At 45.7% G+C, this 27,161-nt stretch overlaps 1 protein-coding gene across 3 annotated transcripts; it reads right to left on the bottom strand.

Moving 5' to 3' along the window:
• Positions 1–157: 157 nt before the first annotated feature.
• On the bottom strand, positions 158–27,070 carry pitpnm2 (phosphatidylinositol transfer protein, membrane-associated 2). Of its 3 annotated transcripts, none has more exons than XM_086053431.1 (27): positions 26,773–27,070; positions 19,350–19,488; positions 17,604–17,818; positions 17,192–17,313; positions 16,888–17,124; positions 15,247–15,597; positions 14,788–14,883; positions 14,229–14,333; positions 14,086–14,150; positions 13,799–13,883; positions 13,247–13,400; positions 11,988–12,177; positions 11,721–11,840; positions 11,423–11,634; positions 10,258–10,433; positions 9,518–9,688; positions 8,804–8,920; positions 7,779–7,946; positions 7,492–7,707; positions 6,974–7,122; positions 6,594–6,710; positions 6,155–6,271; positions 5,917–6,065; positions 5,662–5,811; positions 4,919–5,102; positions 4,696–4,824; positions 158–4,177 (listed from the first exon to the last, which is right to left on the bottom strand). In XM_086053431.1, exons 2-27 carry the CDS (start codon positions 19,425–19,427, stop codon positions 3,806–3,808), a joined length of 4,245 nt encoding a protein of 1,414 aa, XP_085909557.1. In that variant the 5' UTR covers positions 19,428–19,488; positions 26,773–27,070; the 3' UTR covers positions 158–3,805. The 3 variants fall into 3 exon arrangements, with proteins under 3 accessions (XP_085909557.1, XP_085909558.1, XP_085909559.1); XM_086053432.1 differs by having other exon boundaries at positions 7,779–7,943; XM_086053433.1 differs by lacking the exon at positions 7,492–7,707.
• Between the last annotated feature and the right edge of the window lie 91 nt (positions 27,071–27,161).

Raw genomic sequence — 27,161 nt, 5'->3', positions numbered from 1 at the left:
TTCACATAGTCGACGTACACGTTTGAACTTTTTTTCCCTACAAATGACCTAGCCCATCTGTCGGTTTTAAAAATCAAAATGTGGCCGTTGAGCTCAAAGTTTTGCCACTCCATTTATTTGCATGTGTCTCCATTGACTTTGAGGACTGACAACGGGATGCTACATATTTCAAATAAATTTATATTTCACCTGAAATGCATGGATGGCCTGGTTACATGGTGATTTGATTTCTTAGGTAAACAAATAACTCTGGAGCAGGTAAGTCAGTCGTACATCATCATTATACATCTTTACAGTATGTACACCGTATGTCACATTCAAGTTCTTTTGACCACAATGACACCTCCCTTCATTTGCAGCATAAATCACGTTTTCTTTCAAGTCGAAAACACTGTACAATTGCGCCCCCTTCCTTCTAAAATAACAATAAATATGTCCTGTCCACTATTTGGCACATTTACATAATTATCTTAATCCCCTGAAATGATTGAAATTGATAAATAAATACGACATGCACTACAGAGTTAAAGTAGTTTTTCTTAACGAGTGAGGTTACACAGTTGATTAACTACAGTTGTGAAAAGGATCATTTGGCTTTTACGCTGGAGTGTTAGCAATAGCGTCCTTTTTTCCTTTAAGGCCTTTTAATAAGAATACATTTCGTTACAAGCTAGCACCAGGACCACTTGTCATACCACGTTCCTCCTTGGAACCGAGCTGAGGGGTTAACATTTCCACAGGAGTGCGGTCTAAAGCCGACGTAGAAAGCGAGAAATTTGCCATCGTTAGCAAAAAGCAGCCTGTCTCGACGATGCGGCTAACCAAAACAGCAGAACCAATCCAAATACGTAAACGCCGTGTGAAATTATACAGTTAAAAGTGCTGACTAAATCCAACATACGAAGCAGAGAAATCCAACCTTCTTGTGCCATTTTAGCTGGATGTTGCTACTATCTTTGCGCAAAAAAAGTATTTAAATATCGATGTAAGTTTTACGCCATTCGTAGATGCTATCATTCTCACCAGGATGTCAAGAGAGCTTTTCTGAACTCTGTTGCTAAGTAAAACAGTCAGTTTGCCTTGATTTTGATTTAATTTGATTAATGAATTAACATAATTTTAAACTTCACTTAGTAATTCTAAGACATACAAGTTACAACAACCCAGCATTGTGACATAAGGTTTGGGAATCTGTCAAAATCGGATGTATGAAGGCAAAAAACGCGGCCTTCTTGTGCCATTTTCTCAGGATACGTCGCTATTATCCTTGTGTGAAAATTATTGAAATATGGAATCTTTTCTGATGATAAATCACATGACTTGAACAGCTTTAGTGACAAATAGCATTGCTGTAAACTTAGACTCTGTGGTCACTCCACAATGTTGTGCCTGGATTCTTGACATCTCACTGCCTTTACTCGTCATTTTTTACATACACTATAAAAACTCAACTTAGCAATGCCAACTGCATATTAGCATTAGATTTTTTTCACAATCATCTTTTTTGGTGGTTTTGAACATCGCCGCGCAACCAGGAAGTCTCCTGTACGGCAACAACTTTCCGTAGGCTGCCCACTACTGGCAGAGCTGGGCATTTTACTAAAAATTCACGGCGCGTTTATCACCTTCCGCCTACAGCCGGGGTACCCTTCCTCGGACCGTTTATCCGCCATTTTGTCCGGCCGGACCAAATAGTAATCGCCTATAGGCCGGTCCGACTATCATTTTAAACGGGCTTCCGTTAGCGTTTCTAACTACAAACTTCCACAAACTAAAAACAAATAAATAAATAAAAAACAAACTACCAGGCTGGATCCCAGCGCGAGATCCATAATTCGACCAATGAGAGAATTGGTGGATTTATCTTCAGCGAAAATAGACGGGGAAAAAATGGGCTTCCGACTATGCTTAGTCCGACTATCTTTTTTTAAGTTTCCTGTCTATCGTTTATCGTCTACAAAATGGACGTCCGTCATATGCCGGCGGATAGGCGGACCGGTCCGTCACATAGGCGGAATGCACAGCTCTGACTATTGGTGAGGCGTGTAAACGTCACGGTGCCAGCTTGTCACGAAAATCCACGTGGAAAAAGATTGGAAAATTACACACGTTAAACATTCAAAGCGGTAAATATTTTGAAGAAGGAGCAAAAAGTAGAAACTCCCAGCAGCTGTAGCAGCAGCAGTACTGTACATAGGAGGACCATAGCGCCACCTGCAGGTCGATGAGAGGTATTGCAAAGCTAAGCACTCTAAAGGGATTAGTGCTGTGAACGGGTCATGTTTATAAGGGCTCGTTGGCCACATTGAAGGAAACTGGAGATCTTTTATGAATAAATACACAAAATGTATGTTAGATTGGTGGGAATGGTGTGTGTTGTTGGACGGCAGCAACACGTATGGAAAGCAGTTTGAGTATTTATTCGGCATAGTAAAATCTTTGTGACCTCTAGTGCCTCTTTTGGCCTACTAGTAATAAGCAATTCAATCAATCCAAAAAATCAGGGCTGATCACGTCATTTTAAGCGGAGCAGTATTGGCTTTTTTTCAATATCTGAAATTTTAAATGTCACAAAGTGAGAAAATATTCTTGAGGGGCAAAGATCTTGCGTGAATGGAACAGCAAAAGCTTGGTCTCATATTACATAATGTAACGTTTCGTTTTTTTTTTTTTTAGTAGCGATCTTGCAAAGGCCATTTCACACTGCACTTGGTTTTTCTTGTGGGCAGCGTGCAAGGACGACAGTGTCCCGGTGCAAGCCTGCCCGTATTTGGAAGTGCTTGTGTAGCAGCCAACCAGGAAGTAGCATGGAGGCTTTTCCTGCTAGTTGGTCTATTACTGTTACCACTCTGAAATCACTCCGTCAGTCCCTCTCCGATCGGTTGCGCCTTCTGAGGTTATGGCGACGTCAAGAGTTTTCAGTTCGAGGTGTTTTCCGATTCTTCGTAGCACATACGCAATGATTTGGTTCGTCGACAGCGTGCTACGCGCAACTAAGTGCAGTGCGAAAAGGCCATAATCAGAGCTAGAGACAGGGGCGCTGCCTTTGTCCCCGAAGTGAATATGATAATTTACCTTTAAATATGTACTATGTACTACTACTCTCTTTATCCTTACTCGTAAGACAATTCAATGAGCTAGTAGAACTACTTGTCTTATTAGAATTGTTTTCCACTACTGCCCTCTACAGCTGTAAAACATTTCTCTGCAAGATAGCGGGACAATTTTCTTTCCTACTAGTAGGACAACTAAATTTTACTCTTAAGGCAAATCTGTGCACTAGTTGACAACTGCATGCTGCTGCTGTAGTACTTCTGGTGATGTTATAAAATCCGACTAGTTTGCTTCCAGCGCTTCACTTAGTAGTGTGCGGATGTCAACAAGTGCAGTTTTGCCTCACTATGTACTTGCCCAGTTAGTAAGACAAAAGTCGTCCTCCAAGTGCACAGAACGGTCATACCGTAGTGGAAAACCCATTACTCTCGTTATTACTCAAACCAATTGAATAAATGCTCAAACCGCTTTCCATAGGAAACCGAGAGCGGATTATCATGACGACGTTAGTCAAACAAATGAACCTGAGCTGTTACATTGAATGGTTGGTCGGCTTTTATACAGTATCAAATGTTTATATACTGTATGTGTTGTGTATGACGTTAGCTTAAGGCCTGTTACATGAATGGATTGCAACCTTCCTTGTCGTAGCCTATATAAAAGTGTTAGTGTAAAAGAGTCATGCTACACAGTCGTCTTGAGTCCGCTCCGTCTTGGAGATCACGGTGGCTCCAGCTGGATTCCTACCAGCTCATTTGGGGCCGTACAACCCCGCGCTTCCCTCCTTGGTGCTTCCGCTGCGTCCCCAGCATCCGGCCGCCATGCTCATGCTCCGCTGGGCCGTGGCCGCCGCCGCTGTCACGCCGCGCTCCGTCTCGCACTGGCTCTGCGTTCGCTCCGTCCGGCCCGGGGGCTTGGGCGAGCCGGATGATGGCCCGCCGGGCTGCTGCGAGGAAATGGTGCGGAAGATGTGGTTGCGCTTGCGCAGGAAGTCTCCCGAGGCGGCGCCCAGCCCGAAACTGCCCTTGCGCAGGACCATGCGGGCGCTTGCCGACTTGGCGGGACGGGAACGCTGGTTGTACTCCAGCTGGGACAAGTGGGAGGCGTAGCCATCTGGAATGAACTGCAACAGAGAACCATCGTGGGCACTTAGATCACGGGTCCCTAACCACCGGGTCGCTTCTTCTTCTTTGGACCGGACCGCGGCAACCCGGAACGCCCCCCCGACACACACACACACACCCCGAAGGCCAGTTGTCTCCGTCGCGCATAAGCTAGCATCTCCGTGCTAGCATCTCCGTTGTGTAACGCAAATATTAAATGCACAAGCTAGCATCTCCGTCGCGTAACACTAATATTAAATGCACAGGCTAGCATCTCCGTGCTAGCATCTCGCGTTTCGCTAATATTAAATGCACAAGCTAGCATCTCCGTCGCGTAACACTAATATTAAATGCACAGGCTAGCATCTCCGTGCTAGCATCTCGCATTACGCTAATATTAAATACATAAGCTAGCATCTCCGTGCTAGCATCTCCGTCGAGTAACGCTAATATTAAATGCACAAGCTAGCAAATGAGTAAAACAACAGATTTATTGGGCGCCACTCGCGCCCGGGAGATTTTTTCATCATGATCATACCTGACATTGGTGCTGCATCTTCTTTGTGGGTCTTCCCACTATGTAGATGTGCGACGGCGGTAGGCCAATGTTGGCATACACCGAAATGTCCTTGCTGGAGCCGTAGGCAGCGAAGATCCTCATCTGGGCCTGAGCACATTGAGAAAGAGACAGAGAGTGAGGCGTAAACCTCTCAGAGGTTTTCATTTCTTCATTTCCTTCGCCCTCGACCGTGGTCGCCCACCTCGCCGACGAGGCACTTGAGGAAGTTGGCCTTGTGGCGGAGAGGGTCGTGAACCAGGCCGTCACAGAAGGAGACCACGCCGTGCGGGAAGTTGTGCTGTGAGAGCCACGCCACCACGCGCTGCTTCTGCATGTCGGGACGCCCCGTCACATACACGATCAGGTAGCCCAGGTCCTGCCAGTACCTGACGCACATCCACGCGCATGTGCACGTCAACAGACACACCTTACTACTTAGACCTTTTCATAATGTTCGTAAACAAAAAGTCGCCCGGGTACTTCTGGGTGGCAGAAAAGATGGCTAATCGTTGACCCGAAGTAAAAACTATGATTAAAAACTTTAGGGTGTTTAGGGTTCTGAAGATATTCCCCAAAAGTGTATTTATTTTTTGATTTCCTTCCCTCCAAAAATCTAAATGAATCCAGCAGAATTTGTTCTTGAAGAGAATAAATGTGGTGGATGTAAATAGTAAAGAGAAGGTCACAAGATTATGGGACAAAACAGGAAACAAATCTCCATCATCGGGTTTTGGCTATGTCCGAATTTGAAAATGATTACTTTTATATTGTAAGAGCCCCTAGGATGGAGCCTTGCGGAACTAAATGCATTTCAGTGTTTGTAGGATTCAATTAAAATGAAAAAAGTAAATAATATACAGAAGGTGTGTTCTGAATTACCCCCCTTGAGGGCTCATAATCATCCAACTAAAATGAAAATGAAATGGAAAGGACCACAACTCTTACCTGACTACATCCACAGCTCCCGCTCGCACTTTGGGGTCGCTGCCCATGATGGACACGCTGGCGGCGAACGAGCCGTCGATGCTGAACACCACAAACTCGGTCCCGCGTGGCACCACGGTGAGGTAGCTGTCAGCAAATGTGTGGTCACCCCTAGTCGCCGAAAAAAAAAAATATGAAGAATTATTTCAAAGAAGTGGTTTGAGTTGGTTCAATGCCACTGTAGTGATTCGCAACACAGCCAACAATTCTGCGTACCTGACCACCATTTTGACGGGATACACCCCGATGCCCAGTCGCTTGTTGTCAGGGAGCGCATACGAGACGCGACCACTGCTATTGGTGAGCTGCGTGTCGAAGTAGACCCACTCGCCCGAGGGTGGCTGCGTCATGATGTGAATGTCGATCTGCGGCAAAACAAAAGCACGGCATTATCGAGCTCATTTGAAATGGTTGGGCGATCACTGCCTTGGATGCTAGCGACTTCAGCGCCTACCTTCTCTCCCGTAAGGGTCACCATGTCCAGCGGGCCATACATGAAGCGACCGGTCACCGTCTGGACACCGTCCTCCGTGAACACTGCGTCGTTGGCGCGGTGGTTGGCCGTCACATTCTGACAAGAGGGGGGGGAAATTGCATTCGATAGGCTGGCCCCGGGTCAAAAGTTCATTGAAAACTTTTTTTTTTTCTTAACTTTGATTTTTAGTTTCAACATATTGAAAAATCACATAAAAAAAAAAAATCAAGAAAAAATATAATAACTAACAATAACAACAACATCCGGGGAGTCACATTTCTTTCACAAGAAATGTGCATGGTCTGCATTCAATTCACCACAACCCCTCCAACAATTGAGATTCGTTCTTGAATATCTTCATTGAAAACCTTTCAACACATAACAGCTGTTCTGACCATAAAACAAAGAAAGATCTTACCCGGATTTTGACGTGAGTCCGTTTGCGCAACCACTTCTCCCTGGGCTTGGACGGTGTGAACTCCGACACTTCTTTGCCATTCAGCTCCAGAATTCCGGCGTTCTCGTGCCTCATCACCTGTGGAAGCATGGTGGAATTTTCGCAAGATTGAGGGACATTTTTTTTTTTTCCATCGGCTTTTATGAAGGTGACACTGAGTGAGGGTATTGAAAGCAGGCGTTCTCAAACTTTTGGAGTTCAGAGACCCCCAACAGGGGAGATATCCAAGGAACCCCCCTTGATAATCCTAATAGCATTTAATCATAACTACCACATGTACTCCTAAATGCCATCGGAATGAAAAGGCGCATCTGTACAGGTAAAGTGAAGCTCTGCCCAACCTGTCTGAGCAGGAAGGACACCACATCAGTCGACTCCCAGTAAGAGGCATGGAATAGGTGCGGCAGGGCTACGGTGGGGAACGCCGTCAGGGCATCGGGGCAGTAGAGGGCGTAGTCCATCCGCTTGCTGCCCCACCAGCGGGACGCAACTGCATGATTCCAATGAGATGGGGTTGAAAACATACAAGCGCACGTTTAAGACACGTTTCCACAAACAAGCCCGGTCCCATTCATGACTCAATCTTTCAAGATTTGTTCCAATCACCGGATTATGGAGCGGACTTGGTGGAAAAGTGACTTCAGTTCCCGCCTACTAAGACCAAGAGAAGAACACTAGAGACAGAAAGTCTCAATCAAACTAGAGATTGGACCCACGGGTCATGGACGAGTCTGGCACCAAAGGACGGCAGGTGCTATCCTAGGGAGGAAGGTGCCAGATAGAGGAAGAGGACAGCTCAGGGGGGGGGGAGGTGGATGAGGAAGGACCTGGAGTCCTCACACGACACATCCCAGGGTACCTTGCTCCAAGTTCTTTAGCGCCACGGGTGAGCTGACGCCCGCGATGTCAGCCGCGCCGTCCGAGCCGGCGTTGGAACTGAGTTCCGACTCGGCGGCTCTCGGGAACACCTGCCGGGTTTTCCTGCACGAGCGCAACGACGGCGTCCGGGAGGCGAGTTTATGGTAGGTAATGGGCAGCTGGGACAGAAGACTGGGCCTTTTTTTCACCCGGCCGGCTGAGGGGATGTTTAAGGCATCAAACAAGCTAGTGTCCCGAACGATGTGCGGAGGCTGGATGTGGACCTACTGTTGGCGATGTTGGAGGCAGCGTAGGAGTCGGCCAAGCCCGACACCTGGCTCGCCAGGCTGGCCTCGCTCGCTCGGCGGTGGCAACGGATGTGAGGTACCCCGGGAGACGTGGACGGGGGTGGGGGCGGGTAGGCCGCGTCCACTGAAATGTGAGCGCCGCCATCTGCTGTGGGGAAACAAAACAGGCATCCACACTCAAACTCTGACGGCAAGGTTTCCCAAGGCTCTTATTTTGCATGAGAAAAATATCATGGCACACTATCGAACCAAAATGTCACCAAAAGTGGATACGTAGGTCAATTACAGTATGTACCTTCGATTTTCCTTCTTTCGGTGACCACGTCCGGGGAGGTTGGCTACAGTCCCGTGGCTCTTAAATTTCGTAATACAATTTAACATCAAGCCGCTTATCGCCGTTACCTTCAACATGCTTGACTCTATTTTTCTTTCTACTCTCCTGAGAAAAATCTCTTTCGCTTCCTTAGGTCCATGTTCAGTGTGGTACACACCACGTTACCAAACAGCACAGTGATTGATGTATTTGAGAATACGCCTTGGTTGTTGTCCTTATGGTCCAATATGTTGGATGGATCATTTTTGTCCAGGCCTGTTTCATGAGTTTCTTTTTAACCTTCCCGTTGTGGTCGTTTCTTATGGGTCGGTGTGACCCGCTCTAAAGTTTTATCAGCCAAAAATATCACGTAACGCAATGCAGTTGTTTTTTTTTTTTGACTCATTCTATCCCAATGACATATTTTACAATGGTTCTGAAAAAGTCTGGTACTGAGTAAGTTAATATTACAAAAAATAAAAGAGAAAAATGGAGGCCATCAAAGCAATATTAATTTGTGTGTTTTTTTTTTTTTTAATTTTCCAAACGGGTCAATTTGACCTGCAACATAACAGAGGTTTCAACAAACATCTTGACATCTTAATAATGTAAAATATGTGTGCTGGCTTGGTAAAGGATGGGAAACATGGACCAACATGACACTGAAAAGGGAGGCGGCCATGGGTACTCACTGGAGGGCGGCCAGTTGAGGACAGGCACAGGGATGCAGGTCTCGTTCATGCCCACCTCCTGACTGCGATGGAGCGCCGGCTCCATCAAAAGCTGAGGGTTGCTCTGCACCGTCTCCACTGGAGGCACAACATTGTCATTAAAAGGGAACACAAGGCAAGAATGGCCTTGGAAGGATGTTCTATGCAGCCCCACTAAAGTAAACATAATATATAGATTCATATTGTGATCGTGGAATAACAACTAATCAGTCCATTTTTTTTTTCTATCTCAGGGTTCTGCCATTTTGACCTAAGAGCGCACTCTGCTGTCTTGAAATTGATGTCAAAGTGTCCTCAAGCTCACATTGCGACCGTCATGGCTTATCTGATTTTTGGTTTTGGTCATCTGACATTGGCAATGCGAGCCCGAGGGTAGTTTGACTCCAGTTTCAGTTCACAGCTGTTGATGGTATAATGTCAACATGGTAGCCCCCTCAGATGGATGACAATGAGTTGGACTCCTGTGCATATGGTATCAATATGGAATGGTGGGGTGGAAGTCTACCCGTGAACTTGGCAAATCCTGCCGTGCTATGTGTGAGGGGACAACAAAAACTGAGATGGGGAAAGAATGCCATTTAGGGTATTTTTAAACAGCAAAATGGGTCAAATTTGACCCAAACACTATGTATGGATTAAAATAGCCATAGTGTGTGTGAGTGAGTATGTGCCCACCCAGAAGTGCCGAGTGTCCGTCCCCCAGGGGAAAGCGCTGATAGCGGGGCACGCTGAAGGGGGGCAGCAGGTGGAAGCGTTTGTCCAGGAGAGGCTCCAGGCGGGAGGCTGACGGGTCCGCCGGGTGGAACAGGTTGTACACCTGCTGGCAGGCCGGACGCAGAGCCGTCACTGAACGCACCCAGAAGACAAAAAACACACGAACGGTCAGCCAATTCCATTCCACACCGACAGTCCTCACATTGGCAGAGCACAGGAAATTGTTGTCACGTGCAGGACACACAGGACTTGACGGCTTCTGATTGGCTACGGAGCCCTTACAGACAGGGGCGGAGCCAGAATGTGGCTAATGGGTGAGCCTGGAAAAATCAGGGTGGGCCTGAATATTTCTCTCACTTTGCACAATCCTCCTGTCCCGACACGTCGTATATTCGAATAAAATGACAAACCGAATAACATGAAGTTCAGGTCTTTCTTAGACAACCACAATTATGCCATTCTTAATATTCAATTTAAAAAAACACAAATAATTTCATGATTTACTAAAAATGTAAAAGTATGTATTTTTTCATGAATCTCACTGGGTGGGCAGTCTCTCAATCTGGGTGGGCCTGTGCACACGCAGGCCCACCCATGGCTCCGCCCCTGCTTACAGATAGCGCCATTTGTGGCCTTGACATGAGTTTTAACACTTAGCCAATGAGATGCGAAAAAGGGAGTTTGTAAGATTGCGTCCTCACCGTCCAACGAGGGCACCACCGTCTTCCTGAGCGCGAGCACCAGGCCCAGAGGAGAGCCGAACAGGAAGAAGTCCGTCACCTCAAAGTCAAACTTGCCCAGGGATCCTCCCTCCAGCATGGTGCTGTTGCTGGAGCGGCGAGAGCAGGACTCTGCGTGAATCACGCTGGAGTGCAGGCTGCTCGAAAAACAACAAAAAACAAAACAAATGGATCCAGAAATCGGCTGAAAGCAGCACGGATTGATGCAGTAGAACTTGGACAGGATTCCACACAGCTTGGAAGAACAACTATTTTCCCGCTTTAAAAAATTATTTTCTCAGAAAATAAACGTTTGGGGGGAAAAAACATTTTTCCCTTTTCATTTCACAAAATAATTTTCCTGAAAACAAAACGCTCAACTTTTTACCCTTTGCAAAAAAGCTTTATGATTTTTCTCAGGAAAAAAAAACGGTCTACTTTTCGCTTAAAAAATACCCGATTTTTTTCCTTGGCAATAAAGTTTTGTTTCTAATTCCCCCCCCAAAAAAACCACAACTTGGATGGAAACAGAAAACCTCACCATTTTTTTTTCCTAGAAAAAGATGCTCAACTTTTCTGTCAAAACTTGCACAACTTTTTTTCCCTCTGGAAACACATGCAACTTTTTCGGGGGAAAAAGGAATTAAAAAAAATAAAAAAACTTTTTTTTTGTGTGATAAATCATATCATTTTTTTCTCACCTTAGCTTTTTTTTTTTCTTGGAAAAAGCACAATAAAGTACAAAACGAAATTTCTCATTGTGTGTTTTTTGTTCCCACAAAAAAAAAATCCCCAAAAAATTACACAACTTTTCTTTTTGCAGTATGTAAACAAAAAAACTTACAACCCACATAAACAGATGTTTTTAATCAGAAAAAATGCACAACTTTTTTTAACTGGAAAAAAAGACACTTTTTGGAAAAAACGCAAACTTCTCTTACGGAGAAAAGCGCAAATTTGCTTTTCTTGGAAAGTAAATAGACACCTTTGTACCTCTCATGCGTTAAAAAAAAAAGAGTGAACTTTTTCATGGAAAAATGCACCAAAAAAAAACCAAACAAAAAAAACTGTTGGTTTTTTTTGCCACCGCAGAGATAAATCCATCAGTGGGCTGAAATGTGCGCTTGCATCCCAGTCTCCGCCTGACCTGGACAAGAAGGCCTGATGATGCTTGATGGTGTCAATCTCGTAGGTGGAGGAATCGCTGCGTTTGCGCGGCAGCTGCTTCTTGGGATCGTCGGGGCCCGAGCATCGAGGGATGTCGATATTACTCCGGCTCAGGTGTCGACTTCCCTCAAGTGACGGCGACGATGGCGATGCGCTGTTGATGACGATGCCGGGAGAAAGCAGCTCCGTGTCCTGCGCGGACGGGACGCGTGCTGTTAGCTCTAATGCTAAGCTAACGATGAAGGTAAGTATCATTGACGAGAGACGATGGACGTTACCTGCACGCTGATGGCGCTGCCCCGCCTGCTGCTGTTTGGACTTTCCAATACCAGAACAGAACTACTGCACAGAGCGTCAAAGCCCAGGATGCCTCCCACGCAGTCTCCGATCACACACACCTGCAAAACACAAGTTTACAAAACATGGTCAGAGTTATTTAAAAAAAAAATAAACATGTTAATGAGACACGTTACCACACACACAAAGACCTTAAAACAACACAGCCACACAAGCGTCAACCTGAGTGAGCGTGTTGCTGTGCTGACCTGCCCGTTGAAGGAGGCTCCTTCAAGCGACCTGATGAAGTCGGCGTACACCTGATTGGCTCTGAGGATAACGGCGGCCACGGCGTCCTGGTACTGCGGCGCCGACGTGGCGAGGAGAGGCAGCGCGGCCAGCGGGATGTGATCCTGACTGCTCGACAGGCAACCCTCGTCATAGCTGTACGGACTCAGGCTGCGGATGGAGGACATGTCACGGAACAGGGTTTTTCCTGGCTCAAATGGAAGCGGATGGGGTGTGTTTCTATAATCTCCCACGGTTTTAGGCGTGACTTGTGATATAGCGCCAACCGTTGGTGTTATACCACAATTGCAGTTGAAAATGACATCCAGGTTACTACAGTGCTGCACTGGACAGAATTGATTTTTTCAGAAAAAAAACATTCACATTTTTTCCTGTGGAGGAAAATACATATCTCCCCCCCCCCAAAAAAAAACAAACAAACATATTTTTTCCCTCTGCAATAGTGTAAAAGTGTTTTTTTTCCCTCACGAAAAGTGAACACAAACATTATTGGAAACAAAACGTTCAACTTTTAATTACAAAAAATAGACTAATGTTTTCTATATTTAACTAAAGTCAGCACAAACATATTATTTTCCAGAATATGGTCTATGCAGGCCCACTTCTTGAAACAAGGGATTCAGATTAATATTGCGTTTGTGGAATATGAGAAATCCACCCACTTTTAGCATTTCAGGGGGCGGCCATTTTGCTACTTTCTGTTGACTGAAAATGACATCACAGTTGCTCAAGGCTCAGGTAACGACCAATCACGGCTGACCTTCTTTTCCGAAGCTGAGCCATGATTGCTCGTTATCTGAGCCCTGAGACACCGTGATGTCATTTTCAGTCGACAGAAGTGACAAAATGGCCGCCCCATGAGATGGCTAAAAGTGGGTGGACTTCTCATATTCCACAAACGCAATATTAATCTGAATGCTTTGTTTCAGGAAGTGGGCCAGCATAGAACATTTTCTGGAAAAAATTATGTTCGGGTTGACCACTTTAAGTGTAACAGTCTTTTTTTAGCGGAGAAAAACATGTCTTCTACCTTCCAAAAAAACAGCACTTTTTTACTATGAAAATACCTTTTCCACCCCCCGTTCTTTCTGTAAAAATGCACAGCGTATGGGCAAAGGGCAAATGTGCAACATTTCATTTTCTTCATTTTCATTAGGAGGAAGTGGCCAGCTCAAAATTTGATATGCAGGAAAATGATTGCTAAAGACACACAACTCACTTGGACACTAGCGAGAAGGCTTCCACGCACACAGCGGGGCACGGTACCGTGCGGATGGCTATGCGGCCCAGTGCCGCCGGGTAGTGAACCCTCATCACTGTCTCGAAGGCGCCGCTCAGCGTGTTGACGTCACCTTGCTTGCTGTTCTGTTCGCCTGCGCGCGCGCACACACACACACAAACATCTATCTCATACATGTTGTGCATTTAAAATATCCGCATAACTTTGCCATTAATGCTGCTAGCTAATTGCTAACGCATGATGGGAAATATAGCCATAGACAGGCAACAAATAGAGTTGGCGTTAGTGATATAACCCTTGAAGCAAGGGTTATTGAACACAAAGAGTGGAGCAACACCAATATGACAATACGCTCTGGGATGGAATCTTTACACTCTGCGAAGAATGGATAATATTACTGCGCCTTACTCGGGAGTTTTGAGCTTCTCCGTGTAAATCCATAGGCGTGTATTATACTGCTCCCAGGTGGCTTAGGCGCACACGCGAAAGGAGCGGGAGGATGGGCATTGAATCATAATGGAACTATCGTACCCGAGCCCGTGTCCAGAATATTTCCTCCGTGCAGGACCAGAATGAGCACATGGATTTTGGACGGCTGAAGACACTGCTGAGACACCTGCGAGAGGAGGCAACAGTAGACGAGGACACATAAGAACAACGGGCATAACATTAGCTACATAATTGAATCAAATATCCATACTAGTTGGGGGATTTCAACTTTGTATTAAGCTATATGGGAGGAGCTAAGTTTAGCCTGGGTTGTTTGTGGAAGTTATGGAGAGTTTCATTAGGTGTTGTGAGAAGGGCGTAAAAGACACCTCGGCATGCGTCTCATCATTGGCCATGCTGCCAAATTCCCCGGCCGATTCGGGATACAGCGACTCTGTGACACAAAGGCCCGCGTCAATCGCGGTGGAGTCGCGCCGCACTGTGGCGCCGGGCAAAATGGCCGCCGCGTTACCTTGAACCTCGTCCGCTTCGATGGTTTCCATTTTGTCCATCAGGTCGTTGGAGCTCCACTTGGTGATCTCCTTGGGGAAGGCCTCCTCGCCGTCAGAGAAGCTGTCTGATGAACACGGCAACCGCGGTGAGGTCGTCAAGTTTGTTGCGGGTACGTGTGTTTGTGTGCGCGTGTTGCAATGTGTCAACATACGTATTACAAGCATCTGAACGTATGTTGTTAGCATGTGTGTTACAAGTGTGCGACAATATGCTGTTGACGTTTGCCAGTGTGTTGGTATGTTAGCATGTTTGTTAGTGGTGTGTCACAACTATGTATTATTACGGTGTGTTAACGTGTAGTTAGCATGCGTGTTACGGGTGTGTTACGACGTGTTACGGGTATTGTTAACAGGTTGTTTGCATGTTAGAGAGTGTAGTTAGCATGCCTGTTACCTGTGCACTTCAATGTGTTGCTCACGTGTCCTACAAGCGTGTTACCATGTGTCGCTAACGAGTCACATGTGCGTTACTGCATGTTGTTAACATGCGGTGCAGGTGTGTCTCACTGGGGACTTTACCATGCGCGTCAAAGAACTCGTCATCTGTGCTGTCGTCGGATTCTCGCGCGATGCTCTGCATCCTCCACTCGCTCAGACTGTGATGAGAAGGACTTCCTGCCGGGAGAGACCAAACCAGCTGGGCAACACGTGTCCGCACCGCGCTAATGTCAACATGTTCAACTTTTGTGCTCTAGAGAGCAACATGATGATGTCACCATCAAGTCCAAAAATTACTTGCAGGGGATTAGGACCATGCCCTGTTGCCCCCCCCCCCCCCCCCCCAAAAAAAAATATTTTGGTTATAATTGCTTATATTAATAGCCTAACCTGCTAATTATTTTCCACTTTCATAAAATTCTAAACTCATTTTAGAACATTGCCCTTAATAGTGAATGGCTTACAGACAATCAACAATGCGGTAACCTGGCCAAGCCTTAACCACTTTTTACAGAACAGGAACGGGATGGACAAACGTACCCCCTCTTTTGGATGACCTGTTGGAGGATCTGGACGACGTGGACCACTGCTTGGTTAGCTCCCCCCGGTTGTCTATAACGGCGGGGTTCACTCCGCCGGCTTCGGCCTCGGTGGCGGATCCGGATCTGGCTGCGGCCCGCGGTTCCTGATTCCGGTCCTGGTCCTGAGGGGCCGGGCAGCCGTTGGTCTCGGGGCTGCCCTCCTCGCTGAGGCTGTACTGGGCCATCTTCTTGGCCAGGGCCAGTTGGGTCTCCAGCTCCAGCTGCCGGATGTCCTCCATGGTGAGGCCATACCACTCGTCCTGCCAGCACCACGCCTGGCGGTGGGCTCGCACCATCACTTTGCGCAGACCTGCGAGGGCATTAGCGACAACTCTAATTACGCTCATCTCGTCCCGCTTGGCATCGTCGACCGACAGCACTTTGGCAAACGAAGCGACGGTTTCTGCTGGCCGGGTAATTAATGGCGCTTGTAAAAGGTTCGGAATTACACGATTTTTTTTTTTTGGAGCCCCATTTCACTTAGGCTGACGGGACGAAGGGGATTCGCGGAAGCTGAGTCAGCGGAATGAATTCACGCAAAGGCAAACGGTCCTACGGGAGAATCGAGTCCGGTCTGGTGCCAGAAATGGTGCGGCTGCCGCTTCATTAGCTTGGAAGTGATGCCCGCGAGGGAGCCAAAGCATTCATTAAAAGTGATGCCTGGATCTTTAGTGTTGCGCTTTTTTAGACGCAGTATAGCTGAAATCCCGGGTCATGGTAACTCAACTGGGGACTTAAGTGACAAATAGTGTCAAAAGTAGGATCCCACATTGCCCCTCCTTTGAAATCATTTCTCATGAAACTCTGGAGGACCCTTGGCACAGGTTACCACTTGGAGGTAGTCCATCCAAGAAACCTCTGAGGGTGCCGCCTCTGGGTGAGACCTAAAAGCGGAAGTCAACTCAAACATTTTTTTTTCAAGAATATGTTCTATGCAAGCCCACTAGTTGAATATTGCGTTTGTGGAATAAGTGTTAATCCACTCGTTTTTAGCCATCTCTGGGGGCGGCCATTTTGTCTTCTGTCGACTGAAAATGGCATCACAACAACCAATCACGGCTCAGATTCAGAAAACGGGTCAGCCGTGATTGGTCGTTGTGATGCCATTTTCAGTCGACAAAAGACAAAAGGTGGCTAAAAACGAGATGGCTAAAAACGAGTGCATTTTGCTGCTAAATTTATATTCCACAAACACAAAATTAATCCGAATGCCGCGTTTCAACTAGTGGGCCTGCTGGGAACATATTCTTGAAAAAAAAAACGTTTGGGTTGACTTCCAGCTTTAAGGCACCAAGATGAACGTGGCATCCTGTGTGGGACATGGACGTGCCCACATTGGTGTCAGAAGTGGGACGGTGGGCCTTGGCAAAAACTGGGCACCATCCCACTTCTAACCTCATTTGCACCAAACTCTGAAAGAGCCTTGACGCAGCGGTCTCACATAAGAAACATTTGAGATGGGTCCAGGATGACCGGAATGTGGACCAGCCCACTTTGGTGTAGCGAAGTGGGATGGTCAGCTTTGCTTTTTGACTGTCACCCTTCTATGATTTCTTTTTTATTTGCCATCACAGTTTGATCATGTACGACGTGCCCCTACCGACGTCGTGGATGAAGCGCTCGATCTTGGACTGCATGCCCCAATATCGGAATTCCACTTTGCACAGCTTGTAGGCGCACATGACCGAGCGGTCGCCGCCGGGACTCCGGTTGATCTCCTCGATCCAGTCTTCAGACAGCGGACCTCGCCTGGTTTTGAGCGATTGGTACAGTCGGGGGTCTTCTTCTGCCAGGTACTCGTGAGGAGCGATGTAGTCCCTGACGATGTCGATGGGGTCTGCCGGGGAACCGGTGGCCATCGGTCAGCAGCTTTATTGGAATATACAGCAACTCGTGCGACTTACCGACTGTTCTTTGTCTCTTCTCAGCAGAAGACAGACTGAAGACATCCGATTGGTCGCCGGTGTCGGGCATGTAGTACGTCTCGATGTCTATGGAGAACTTCTCCACAAATGGACACGTGTACCTGCGGTATAAAGAGAGCTTCTGGTTGAGGGAATTTTCAGAATGTTGTCATCATAACGGTTGTTTCAAAAGGCTTTGGTGTCAGAAAGGGGGCTAGACATTATAGCCGACCATCCCGCTTCGGACACTATTTGTCAATGACATTGGAAAGGTGAGAAAGAAAGCAGAGATTGGTGAGACCGCGGGAGATTGGAATCTGGGACTTGTGTAAGGAACATGGATTCCGCCGCCTCGGGTGTCAGAAGCGGGACAGTCATGTTTTTTTGGGATGGCGAGAAACTGTAGCCCCACCTGGTGCGCGTGTAAGGATAGGCGTTCCAGGACTCCTCCTCCACACGCAGGGCAGCCTGAGGCAGGATGGAGCAAAACCAGGACGGGATGTGCTTGCCGATGTGGTAAACCTTGTGGGTGTACTGGCCCGAGCCTCCGGGCCCGTCCTGGTACGGTTTGTTCTCCAGGATCTCCACGCCGCTGCCCTCGCCACAGCTCTCCTCGCGGCTCTTTTTCTGCCAATCAGTAAAACAAGTCAATTTGAATTTGATGGTTTTTTTATTGCATTATATTTTTTCTTGACAATAAATAATGTCATCATAAATTAACTAATTATTACATATACACATTACATATTACATATACATGTATATGTATTTTTTCATTGTTATTTAATACAAATAAATTAACAAACAATTAAATTGAATACATTTAAAAATGTAGCCGAAGCACAACAGCTAACGACTAGCACGGAAAAGATCTGGGAATTATATAGACTACTGTTCAGGGTGGGCAGTTTGACTCTAGTTTTATTTTAATTTGGACTTTCTTATGACATCAGACACGCATTTTCTCTGGCTTTTTTTATTTCATGATGCCGTGGCATATGGGTACCACAATGCATCCCAGCGGGCATTCTCTAGTTGTTGATGGCACCGGACAGGAAGTAGAAGGCCCCCCCTCAACCCCCTACCCCAAGCCCCCCCCCGGCTCAAAGGCAGGTAGCAGGTGGCGGCTGCGTTCCGATTTGCTAAAGTCTGAGCTTTGCTTTTTTTTGTTTTGTTTTTTTAAAGCGCAGTTTGAGATGACAGCAGACTGGTTGGCCTGTTGTCATGGCAACATGGACTCAGGTGATGAATGATGGCGCTCTGATGTCACCCGTTACCGGGGCGACCGGCACACGGCTGTGACGCTGAGCCGGAAAACGGGGGGACGGGGCTTATTTAATTCCGCACTGAGGCACTAATTACTACACACACACACACACACACACACACACACGCATGGACTCTTGTAAACACATTGCTGATCTTTCAAGGTCCACAGATTATTTTGTTCTGTGACAGTATAAGCACTGAATTATATATATATATATATATATATATATATATATATATATATATATATATATATATATATACACAGAGTAAGTGTGTGTGTGTGTAAAGTTAGGCAAACTTTCCGTGATAATCAAAAACACCTGAGTCACGTACATAGTGATTTCCAGCGAGTTGTCATTCCAAGTTCCAGCGAGTTGTCATTCCAAGTTGTCCGTTTTATGGACCAGAGAGAAATAAGACTCAGTAGCAGTGTCTTACGATGGTAATGCTAGCATCATTATGCAAATGAATATATATATATATATATATATATATATATATATATATATATATATATATATATATATGTGTGTAACACAACATATAAAAAAAATATAATGCCATTCAAACATTCTCCCCCCCAAAATGATCAAATACTATAGGCCGATTATTGCTGATTTTTTTTCCTCTAACTTTTTTTTCCTTTAACTTTTCAAGTTAAATACTAAAGTATAACGTCAAATGCGTTTGCCTGTAATTCATAGCTTCATTGTTGAAAGCAAGAGGATACCAAAAAGAAGTGCTTTTATTTATGATATATTTTTTAAATGAATCGTCCGCTCAATCGGTTATCAGAATCGTATTCAGCCAAGTTTCAGATTTGGCCAGGCCCTACATAGCACATGATGTAAATATGTCTTCCAGTAAGTGTTGATTGTGTACCGACCTGTATCATGTAGAGCTGAGCTATGCGATACTCGTCCACACTCATGGGCATGGGGATGCGGTACTCCTTGATCAGCATGGCGGCACCCGGACCACGGTCAGCGTGTCAGGAAAAACGGGACCCGAGTCATCGTAGGCGCCTAGGATGAGGAAAGGACGGTCAGACGGAAGCGCCATGCAGAGTCCTTCGCGCCGTACTTCCTGCGCGCCTCCTCCTGCTGCGGATCTATTACAAGGTAATCCTCTGAGCCCAAATCCCCCGGCAACCGAAATCCTCGAGCGGGTCGGCCCCGCTCTTGTCCTCGCGCGGGCGCCACCGACGCAGAGTCAAGAGCAACGACCTGACCCGAGCTTTAAAAAGACACGGCGGCGCAACCCCCTCGACGCCGTCACGACATAAGAACCAATCAACGCGACGGAAGGCGGGTGGGGGTGGTTGGGGGGGGTCCCGCGGTGTTTACGTATTAGCAAGCGTGATCGCTTAATGGGGAAATTCTCTGGATGACCTCACACGAACAAACATGCGCAAACCGTATTGGAATTTGGATTTGATAAATGCAAACGTGCGTTTGCCCACACGCACACACAAATATGAGGCCACCACGAAAACCAGGCCTGCACGAACAGCACGCGTACACAAAACACGCACGCTCACGCGAACGCGGCAAGGCACGAACACGCACATTCAAGACGCAAACATAAAAGTACACGCACATTCACAACACACGCAAACCTACACGCAAACACTCACAAACACAAACGCACAACGATCACAAACACGCTTGCAAGCACACGCGCACGCGCAAATGACAAGCACGCGCGCACGCACACGTGTACAAAGACACACGCACACACACACAACGTTGACAAACACACAACGCATGAACATACAAAAACACGCTTACACACACATAAACTCACACAAGGACGAAGGACGGAAAGAAGAGAGGAAGATGTTGAAACGAAGAAGGGGAGGATGGATGGACACAAGGATGGTACGAAAAGGACGGGAAGAAGGAGGGAAGAGAAGAGGAAAGGGTGGAAGGAAGGAAAGAAAAAAAAGGACGGGTGAGAGGATCAAAAGAAGGCTGGAAGGAAAGGAGCGATGATAAAGAGGGCAAGGAAACAAGGAGGCTATGACAGGCAAGAAAGAAGGAATCAAGGATGGAAGAAAGGAAGGAAACGTGAAAAAAGTGAATTTCGTGTGTACGCCATTCACACGTTTCTAGCGTCGTAATAATAATAAATCCTGAAATGCTTTTTTTTTTTTTTAATCCCAGTGGTCGCAACCATTGAAATGTCTGTCATGATTCTTCCTCATGACTTTTTTTTGGGGGGGGGGGGGGGGGGTCAAGTGTGATGAGCCCAAAGGGAAGGCGCGCTCCCTCAGGACAGCCGCCACTTTTTTTCCCACAGATGGAGAGGCGAACCTCAGCCCGTTCCGTGCAAGTGCGGCAGAAGTGTGGGAAATCAAAAGGGGGAGGCCGACCTTCGTAAATGAGGAAAAAACGAGCAGCTCGCGACAATTAGAGTTGTAATAGTTTGGGACTTTTCATTTTCGTTAGCTTTCATTTCCTTTTGACTTTTTTTTTTTTTTAATTTAGTTAGTTTCAATTATTTTGTAGCAGTGAATGGAGTCAGCTGTGTTCACACCCACAACAGCGCAGTCTAACTTGCCCCTTTGTGCAGCTTTGCCACACGCCAGACTTGTGCTGGAAACAAAAATAGAAAGTCCAATCACAATGTAATGAGAAAAAAAAAAAAATCTAAATATTTTGGAACTTAATTTGCAAGTGTAATGAAAATTAATATACACACACAAACACACACACACACACACACTCACAAACTCACCCACATACACATAGAGCACAAGTGCACAAACACTCAAACACACGCACACGCACACACACACAACACCTAAACACATGCACATATGAAAAAGCAAACAAACACACATAGACAGACACAACCGAGCACACACGCACACATACGTATACACGCCCAAGCACCCATGAAAAAACATACAAACCACATACACAAAAACATGCACTCACATACACACAGACGCAAACAAACACACACACACACATTTGCATAGACAATTAGACGTACACCTGCGCAAACTCACAAAATGCACACACGCACAAACACAAAAAGAACACAAAGGTGCTGCACACACACGCACACACGCACACACATGCCTGTCCATCGTTGCACACGGCCGTCTGCTGCGGCGACGCCTAGACGGGCCTGCAAACATCCCCGTCCCGACGGCAGGCCGCATCCCACCCTGCTCTTCCTCTTTCTCTTCCTCCTCTTCCTCTTTTCCCGGTAGCGTAATACAGAGAAGCTGGCATCTCTCCCTCTCGCTCTCCTCCCCAACACCCGCCCAGCCCCTCCCTCCCTCCCTCTCCCTCCCTCCCTTACTCAGGCTCTGTTGCCGTGGAAACGCACGAGGCCCGAGCCTGATTTGTGGACTTTGTTGTGATGCAGCGAGCCGGGGCCGCGGCCTCGTCTTCCTGCTCATGTCTTGTGTCAATAATCGGATATTGGCTATCGAATCAAGTCAATGCGCAGCTGGAACATTTTGAAATGCGCCGTGAATCCAAACCTGCATAACTTATTTCAATAACCGCTCACTTTGGTGATACTTGCCCGTTGTGTAGCTTACTCCAGGAGCCGCGGCAGGAAAGCGTTTAGCCGTGATAGGTAGCTAGCCGCAGCTCATGACACACTTTAAATTTGAATGCAAACTGGACATTTTTTTGGGGGGGGGGGGCAGGAAAGCGTTTAGCCGTGATAGCTAGCTAGCCGCAGCTCATGACACACTTTAAATTTGAATGCAAACTGGACATTTTTTTGGGGGGGTGGGGGTGGGGCTGGACGTATGTTATTGAAGCTAGATAACACTCGGCTGACAGCACAGACTGTAAACTGTACTATTTTTGTTTTTAGCTGGCAAACTCAAAATAGTGACTGAAATTCCAAGTTGAAAATGTGAATTTCTCTCCCTCTCCTTCATTGCTGTTTCTGTGTTATGGTATCGAAAACGTAACGCATACGGGACGCCACTCTTGGAAGTGTGAAGTTAAAGACTACCACAATGCCTGACTATTTTAAAGCTGTAAAAATATGTAAGGTATACTCTAAAAACAGTTGGGTCAAACACAACACAATTTTGGGTCAATTTGACCCACCTTCTTGAGTTGTTTTGTACAAAACCAATTTTGGGGGTTCGGTCCAAAACTACCAATTTTTAGGGGTTGTTTTCTGCGAAATACCCCACAAATTTGGGTCAAGTTGAGCCAAGTAGTGGATCGGTCCATTTTTGACCCAAAATTGTGTTATTTTTAACCCAACTGTTTTTAAGTGTGCGTATTGCCAGGCAGCTGCTCCAACGCCGCACTTACTCATGCTTAAAGCCAAAATATCACAGTGGCAATGTTACAAGAAAGAAACCGTCCTAATGATGAACTGTGAATCGTTCTACAATTTATTGTTAATTTTATGATGCTAAAGTTGCAATATTACAAGAAAAAAAAGTCCATATTTTTCTTCCATTGCGTGGCAATATTTGGAAAACAAAGTCTGAATTTTATTGGAATAAAGTGGCAATATGACAAGAATTTTTTTTTTCGTCGAAATATGACAATAAAGTCCCAATTTGCCGTCACAAGCCACAAAATGAAGATGTTGGCATCATGCAACGTGTCACACAGAACACACGCACATAGCATAAGTGCAACAGCAGGAGAGACAGCTGTGCATGACAACGACCTTTATGCACGCGCGTGTGTGTGTGTGTGTGTGTGCGTGCGTGTGTGTGTGTGTGTGTGTGTGAGAGAGACACCTTCCTGTTGCTTGATGCCAATGTCTTCATGTTACTGGCGACATCAAATTGGTACTTGCCGTGTGTGTGTGTGTGCGCGCGCGCCTTAAGTGTCTCACACACACACACACACACACACACCCATGCGCACACACTTATCATGATCATGGCCAGATACACACGCTAACACAATCTAGCTGTTCACACATCAACATGTGGCCCTGTTAAGGCTTCATTTGTTCATGATGCCACTAACACCTTTACACGCACACACACACCCACACACCCCCACACACACACGCACACGCACACGCACAGCTTCTCAAAGAGAGGCTGCCCTCAAAAGCAAACACAAACATCCCCAGTTTGTAATATTGACACTTTATCCTGATTACATTGGGAATTAGCACTCCTAATTCCACTTGATTGTCAAAAATAGCACATTATTATTCTAACATTACAACTTCATTGCTGAAAATGTTTCACTTTAATATACTAATGTTATAACTTAACTGAAATAAATGCACTGATGATTACCATTTTAAAATGCATTTTTGCCTTTTTTATATTTTCTATGCAAGTGCACATTTTTGTACAATTAACTCATTCACTGCCACTGACGGATTTATCTGTCTTTTCACAGTCCAGCCTTTCAATCCCAGGAATTTATTTCCATTTTTTTTTCAATTTTCTTCAAACGTTAGGGTAAAAGAGGCTCTGAAAATAGCAGTGAATGATTTAAGGGGAAATATAATCAGAGTCGAATTTCAGTATTCTGAGAAATGTCACCCTTTTGCTGGAGTAAAGTCATAATATGACCACGTTAAAGTGCTATTTTTTTCCTGCAATAGGTGGTGATGACATGAGGCTAAAATTACGATATTATCAGAGGAATTCATCATTTTGAGAGAATAAAGTGCACATTTCTACAATGAAGTGCAAATAGAAGAATAATTAATTGGAATAAAGTGGCAATTTTACAAGAATAAATAAAGTTCTCATTTTCCTGGTCCATGCATCATCTGCTTCGCGTAGCGCAACACCGATCCCAACCTTTTGTGTGCAACAATACCCCAAGCCACAATGATGTCACCCCTACAACAAGACACCGCTGACCTGACCAGCCATCCCGGAGAGATAAAAACATTCTCGCCAACATTTGACATGAGGCGCGAGGCCGACGCAAGGAAGGCCAGCGACAACCCCCTTATGTGATGACAGAGAGCGAGGGCTATTTTTAGCTCTGGTATTGGGGGGTGAGGGGGTGGAGGGAGTGCAGCGTGATGTTGATGGTGAGGGGTTCACTGTCACGCTTCTCCAATCCTGAAAATCTGAATTCCACTGGAAAAAAAGAATACCGAAAACACTGCAAAATAAAACCATTTCAAACATGAAAAAACATTATAATAAAATGGTGACAAGGGTTCCATACAATTGTGGAGGGAAAAATATAAAGAGCAAAAATAAATAACCTTAAACAATAATAATAATAACGTGTTTTTTAAAACAATAACATTGTAGTGTAAAATGATGTCAAATATAAAACAAAACAAGAAGAATATAATAATTGGATTGATGGATGGATAATAGTTGATGTATAAAAAAACAACAACAAAGGAAAAAAATTAAGAAGGAAGTTAAAGCTAAAAAAAAATAATTTAAATTAAATATTCTAATTATAAAATTGTGACACGATTACAAAACAGGGGAAACAATAAAAAAAAATAAAGGGCGCGTGTGTGTATGTGTGTGTCAATTTGCAGTGTTCATTGACTTGCTGTGTTTACCCAACTAAAAATAGCATCCAATGACGTAGGAACCCGTGACAAGCGCACCCCCGCAGTGCCCCTCTACCACCTCATCATCATTACTGTACTGCTATTGACATGCATGTGGCTCACTCTTATATGAGGTTAAGGATGCACGTGTGCACGTGCCATTTTTTTTTTGTATGTGTGTGTGTTTATGTGCCATTTGGCATGTGTTTGTGTGTATGTGCATGGGCATTTTGTGTATGTTTGTGTGTCTCTATGTTTTTATAAGCAAGTCTGTTTTTGTTCCTTTTTTCATGTGTGTGTGTCTGTGTGTGTCTGTCTCACGAGTGCGTGTGTGTCTGGCTTGTGTTTATGTGATTTGGATCATTTTTGGTATTGATTTGTGTTTAAGAGTGTGCGAGTGTCTGTGTAAGGGTTTGCGTTTGTGTTTTTGTGCTTGTGTATGGATAAGTGTTTGTCTCTTTGAGTGTGTGTGTGTGTGTATACGTGTGGTCATAGTAATCAATAGTGTGACTCATTCTTTCTGCTGCGGCTACTTCCTAACAACATTCATTAGCACAAACACAATCTTTGGGCCCGATAATCACATCCTGCCAGGCTCTGTCGTCTTCTCTGGTTGGCATCAAACCAGGAAATGAAGATAAGCCGCTCATCATTAAAACACCACTGCGGCTAACTGTTAGCATGCTAACACAAACTAAATCCACACTTCTTACTTTGCGTGACGCCAATGGATGTCTGTTCGTCTGCTGTTTCAATGTGAAGTCATCACAAATCATTAGCCAGGTTAGCACCTGGGCTAACTGTTAGCATTTCAGAATCTATGCTTTCTTCTCACGACCTGATTCGACGCCAGTTCATCAGCCGCCTTAACCCGACCTTGGTGACCACACGGATTGTTAGCCTGGTTGGCGCTCAAGTTGACTGCTATTCACTTCTTCCGTGACAATCGTGCCATGTTTTTGTGGTTAAGTAACAAAGAATACAGTGTAGTGTCTCGTATGTGGAGCTTTGAAATCTGATACAGGGTTGCATTTTTTTCCATTTCAGCGTCTCAAGTAGGTACTCAATCACTAGGTGAGTTGTGTAGAGCCGTCAGCTATAATATTGTTGTTTATTTGTATATGAATGTGTTTATGTGCGTATATATTTGATTGTGGTGAATGTGTGTGCATTTGAGCGTGCATATAAGTGTGTACTGTATCGAATTGTGTGAGTGTATTTCGATGTGTGTTTGTTTTTGGTTTGCGCGTGGGGATTAGTGTGTGCATGCATGTATAACTGTATGTATTTCCGTACGTCTGACTGTTTGTGTGTAGTCGTGTCTATTTTTTGTCCATGTGTGGAAATGTGTTTGTACTGTGTGTATTTGTGTGGCTTGGCGTGTTTTGTGTAAATGTGTTTTGTGTACGTGTGTTTTTGTGTGTCTATTTGGATGCATATTTGTGTGTGTAGAAGTGTGTGTGCACGAGTGTACGTGTGTGTTCGAGAATGTGCATGCAAACGTGTGTTTATTGTGTGTGCGCGTGTGCACTGTTTGACTGTTTGCATTCGTAAATGTATGTTGTGTGTATGTAATGATGTTTTGTGTGTGTCTATTGGATGAGTGTTTGACGTGTGTTACTGTTTAGGTGTGTGTGTGACACTGACTGCTTAAATGTGTTTGCGTGTGCGTGTCCGTGTTTTTGTATGTGAGTGCTATGTCCCATTCCACACCATCCATCACCTATTATTGAACACACATTATTCCGCCTGGCTGATGGCTGACGTCATGCTACAGTCCTCCATCCATCCATCCATCGGGCGGCTATCCTCACCTGAGGCTCGTCCGGCCAGTGACGGTCAATCTCCGGTCGTCTTCTCCCCGCCGCGGTGGTGGCGGTGGCGCGGCATGGCCGGCTCGCCGACGTCGGCTACGAAGAGGTTCGATGTCCGGGGGATGTGACGCTTTTCCGTCCTCTGTCCTCCTCCGTCCTCCTCTTTCACAGGACGTCGCATGTCCCCTCGGTCCGCTCCACCTACCGCTCCGGTGTGTCGTCGTCTGACTCTGATGTTGTCAGTCAGTCTGTCCGTCTGTTGTTGCTTTCAGGTTGGCGCTGACATCACACAGCGCAGGTGAAAAGGAGAAAATGGCGACCCCCAGCGTGACAGTGAGTCACTGCAAGCACGTTCAAGCGCGTTCACCTGAGGGGAGGATAATACAAAC

Source organism: Filicampus tigris, chromosome 15 (genome assembly GCF_054856515.1).
Source record: "Filicampus tigris isolate MCC_2025a chromosome 15, RoL_Ftig_1.0, whole genome shotgun sequence".
In the NCBI taxonomy this organism is placed as follows: domain Eukaryota; kingdom Metazoa; phylum Chordata; class Actinopteri; order Syngnathiformes; family Syngnathidae; genus Filicampus; species Filicampus tigris.
This window is presented reverse-complemented; position numbering and strand designations above follow the sequence as displayed.

What these genes read in the sequence shown, in the direction of transcription:
- pitpnm2 (XM_086053431.1), bottom strand. Translation starts at nt 19,427, where the DNA reads ATGCTGATCAAGGAGTACCGCATCCCCATGCCCATGAGTGTGGACGAG. An exon ending in ATGATGAGACGCATGCCGAG is followed by an intron (nt 13,884 to 14,085) that starts GTGTCTTTTACG and finishes CTCCTCTCGCAG; the next exon opens with GTGTCTCAGCAGTGTCTTCA. An exon ending in GAGCCTCCTTCAACGGGCAG is followed by an intron (nt 11,841 to 11,987) that starts GTCAGCACAGCA and finishes TGTGTTTTGCAG; the next exon opens with GTGTGTGTGATCGGAGACTG.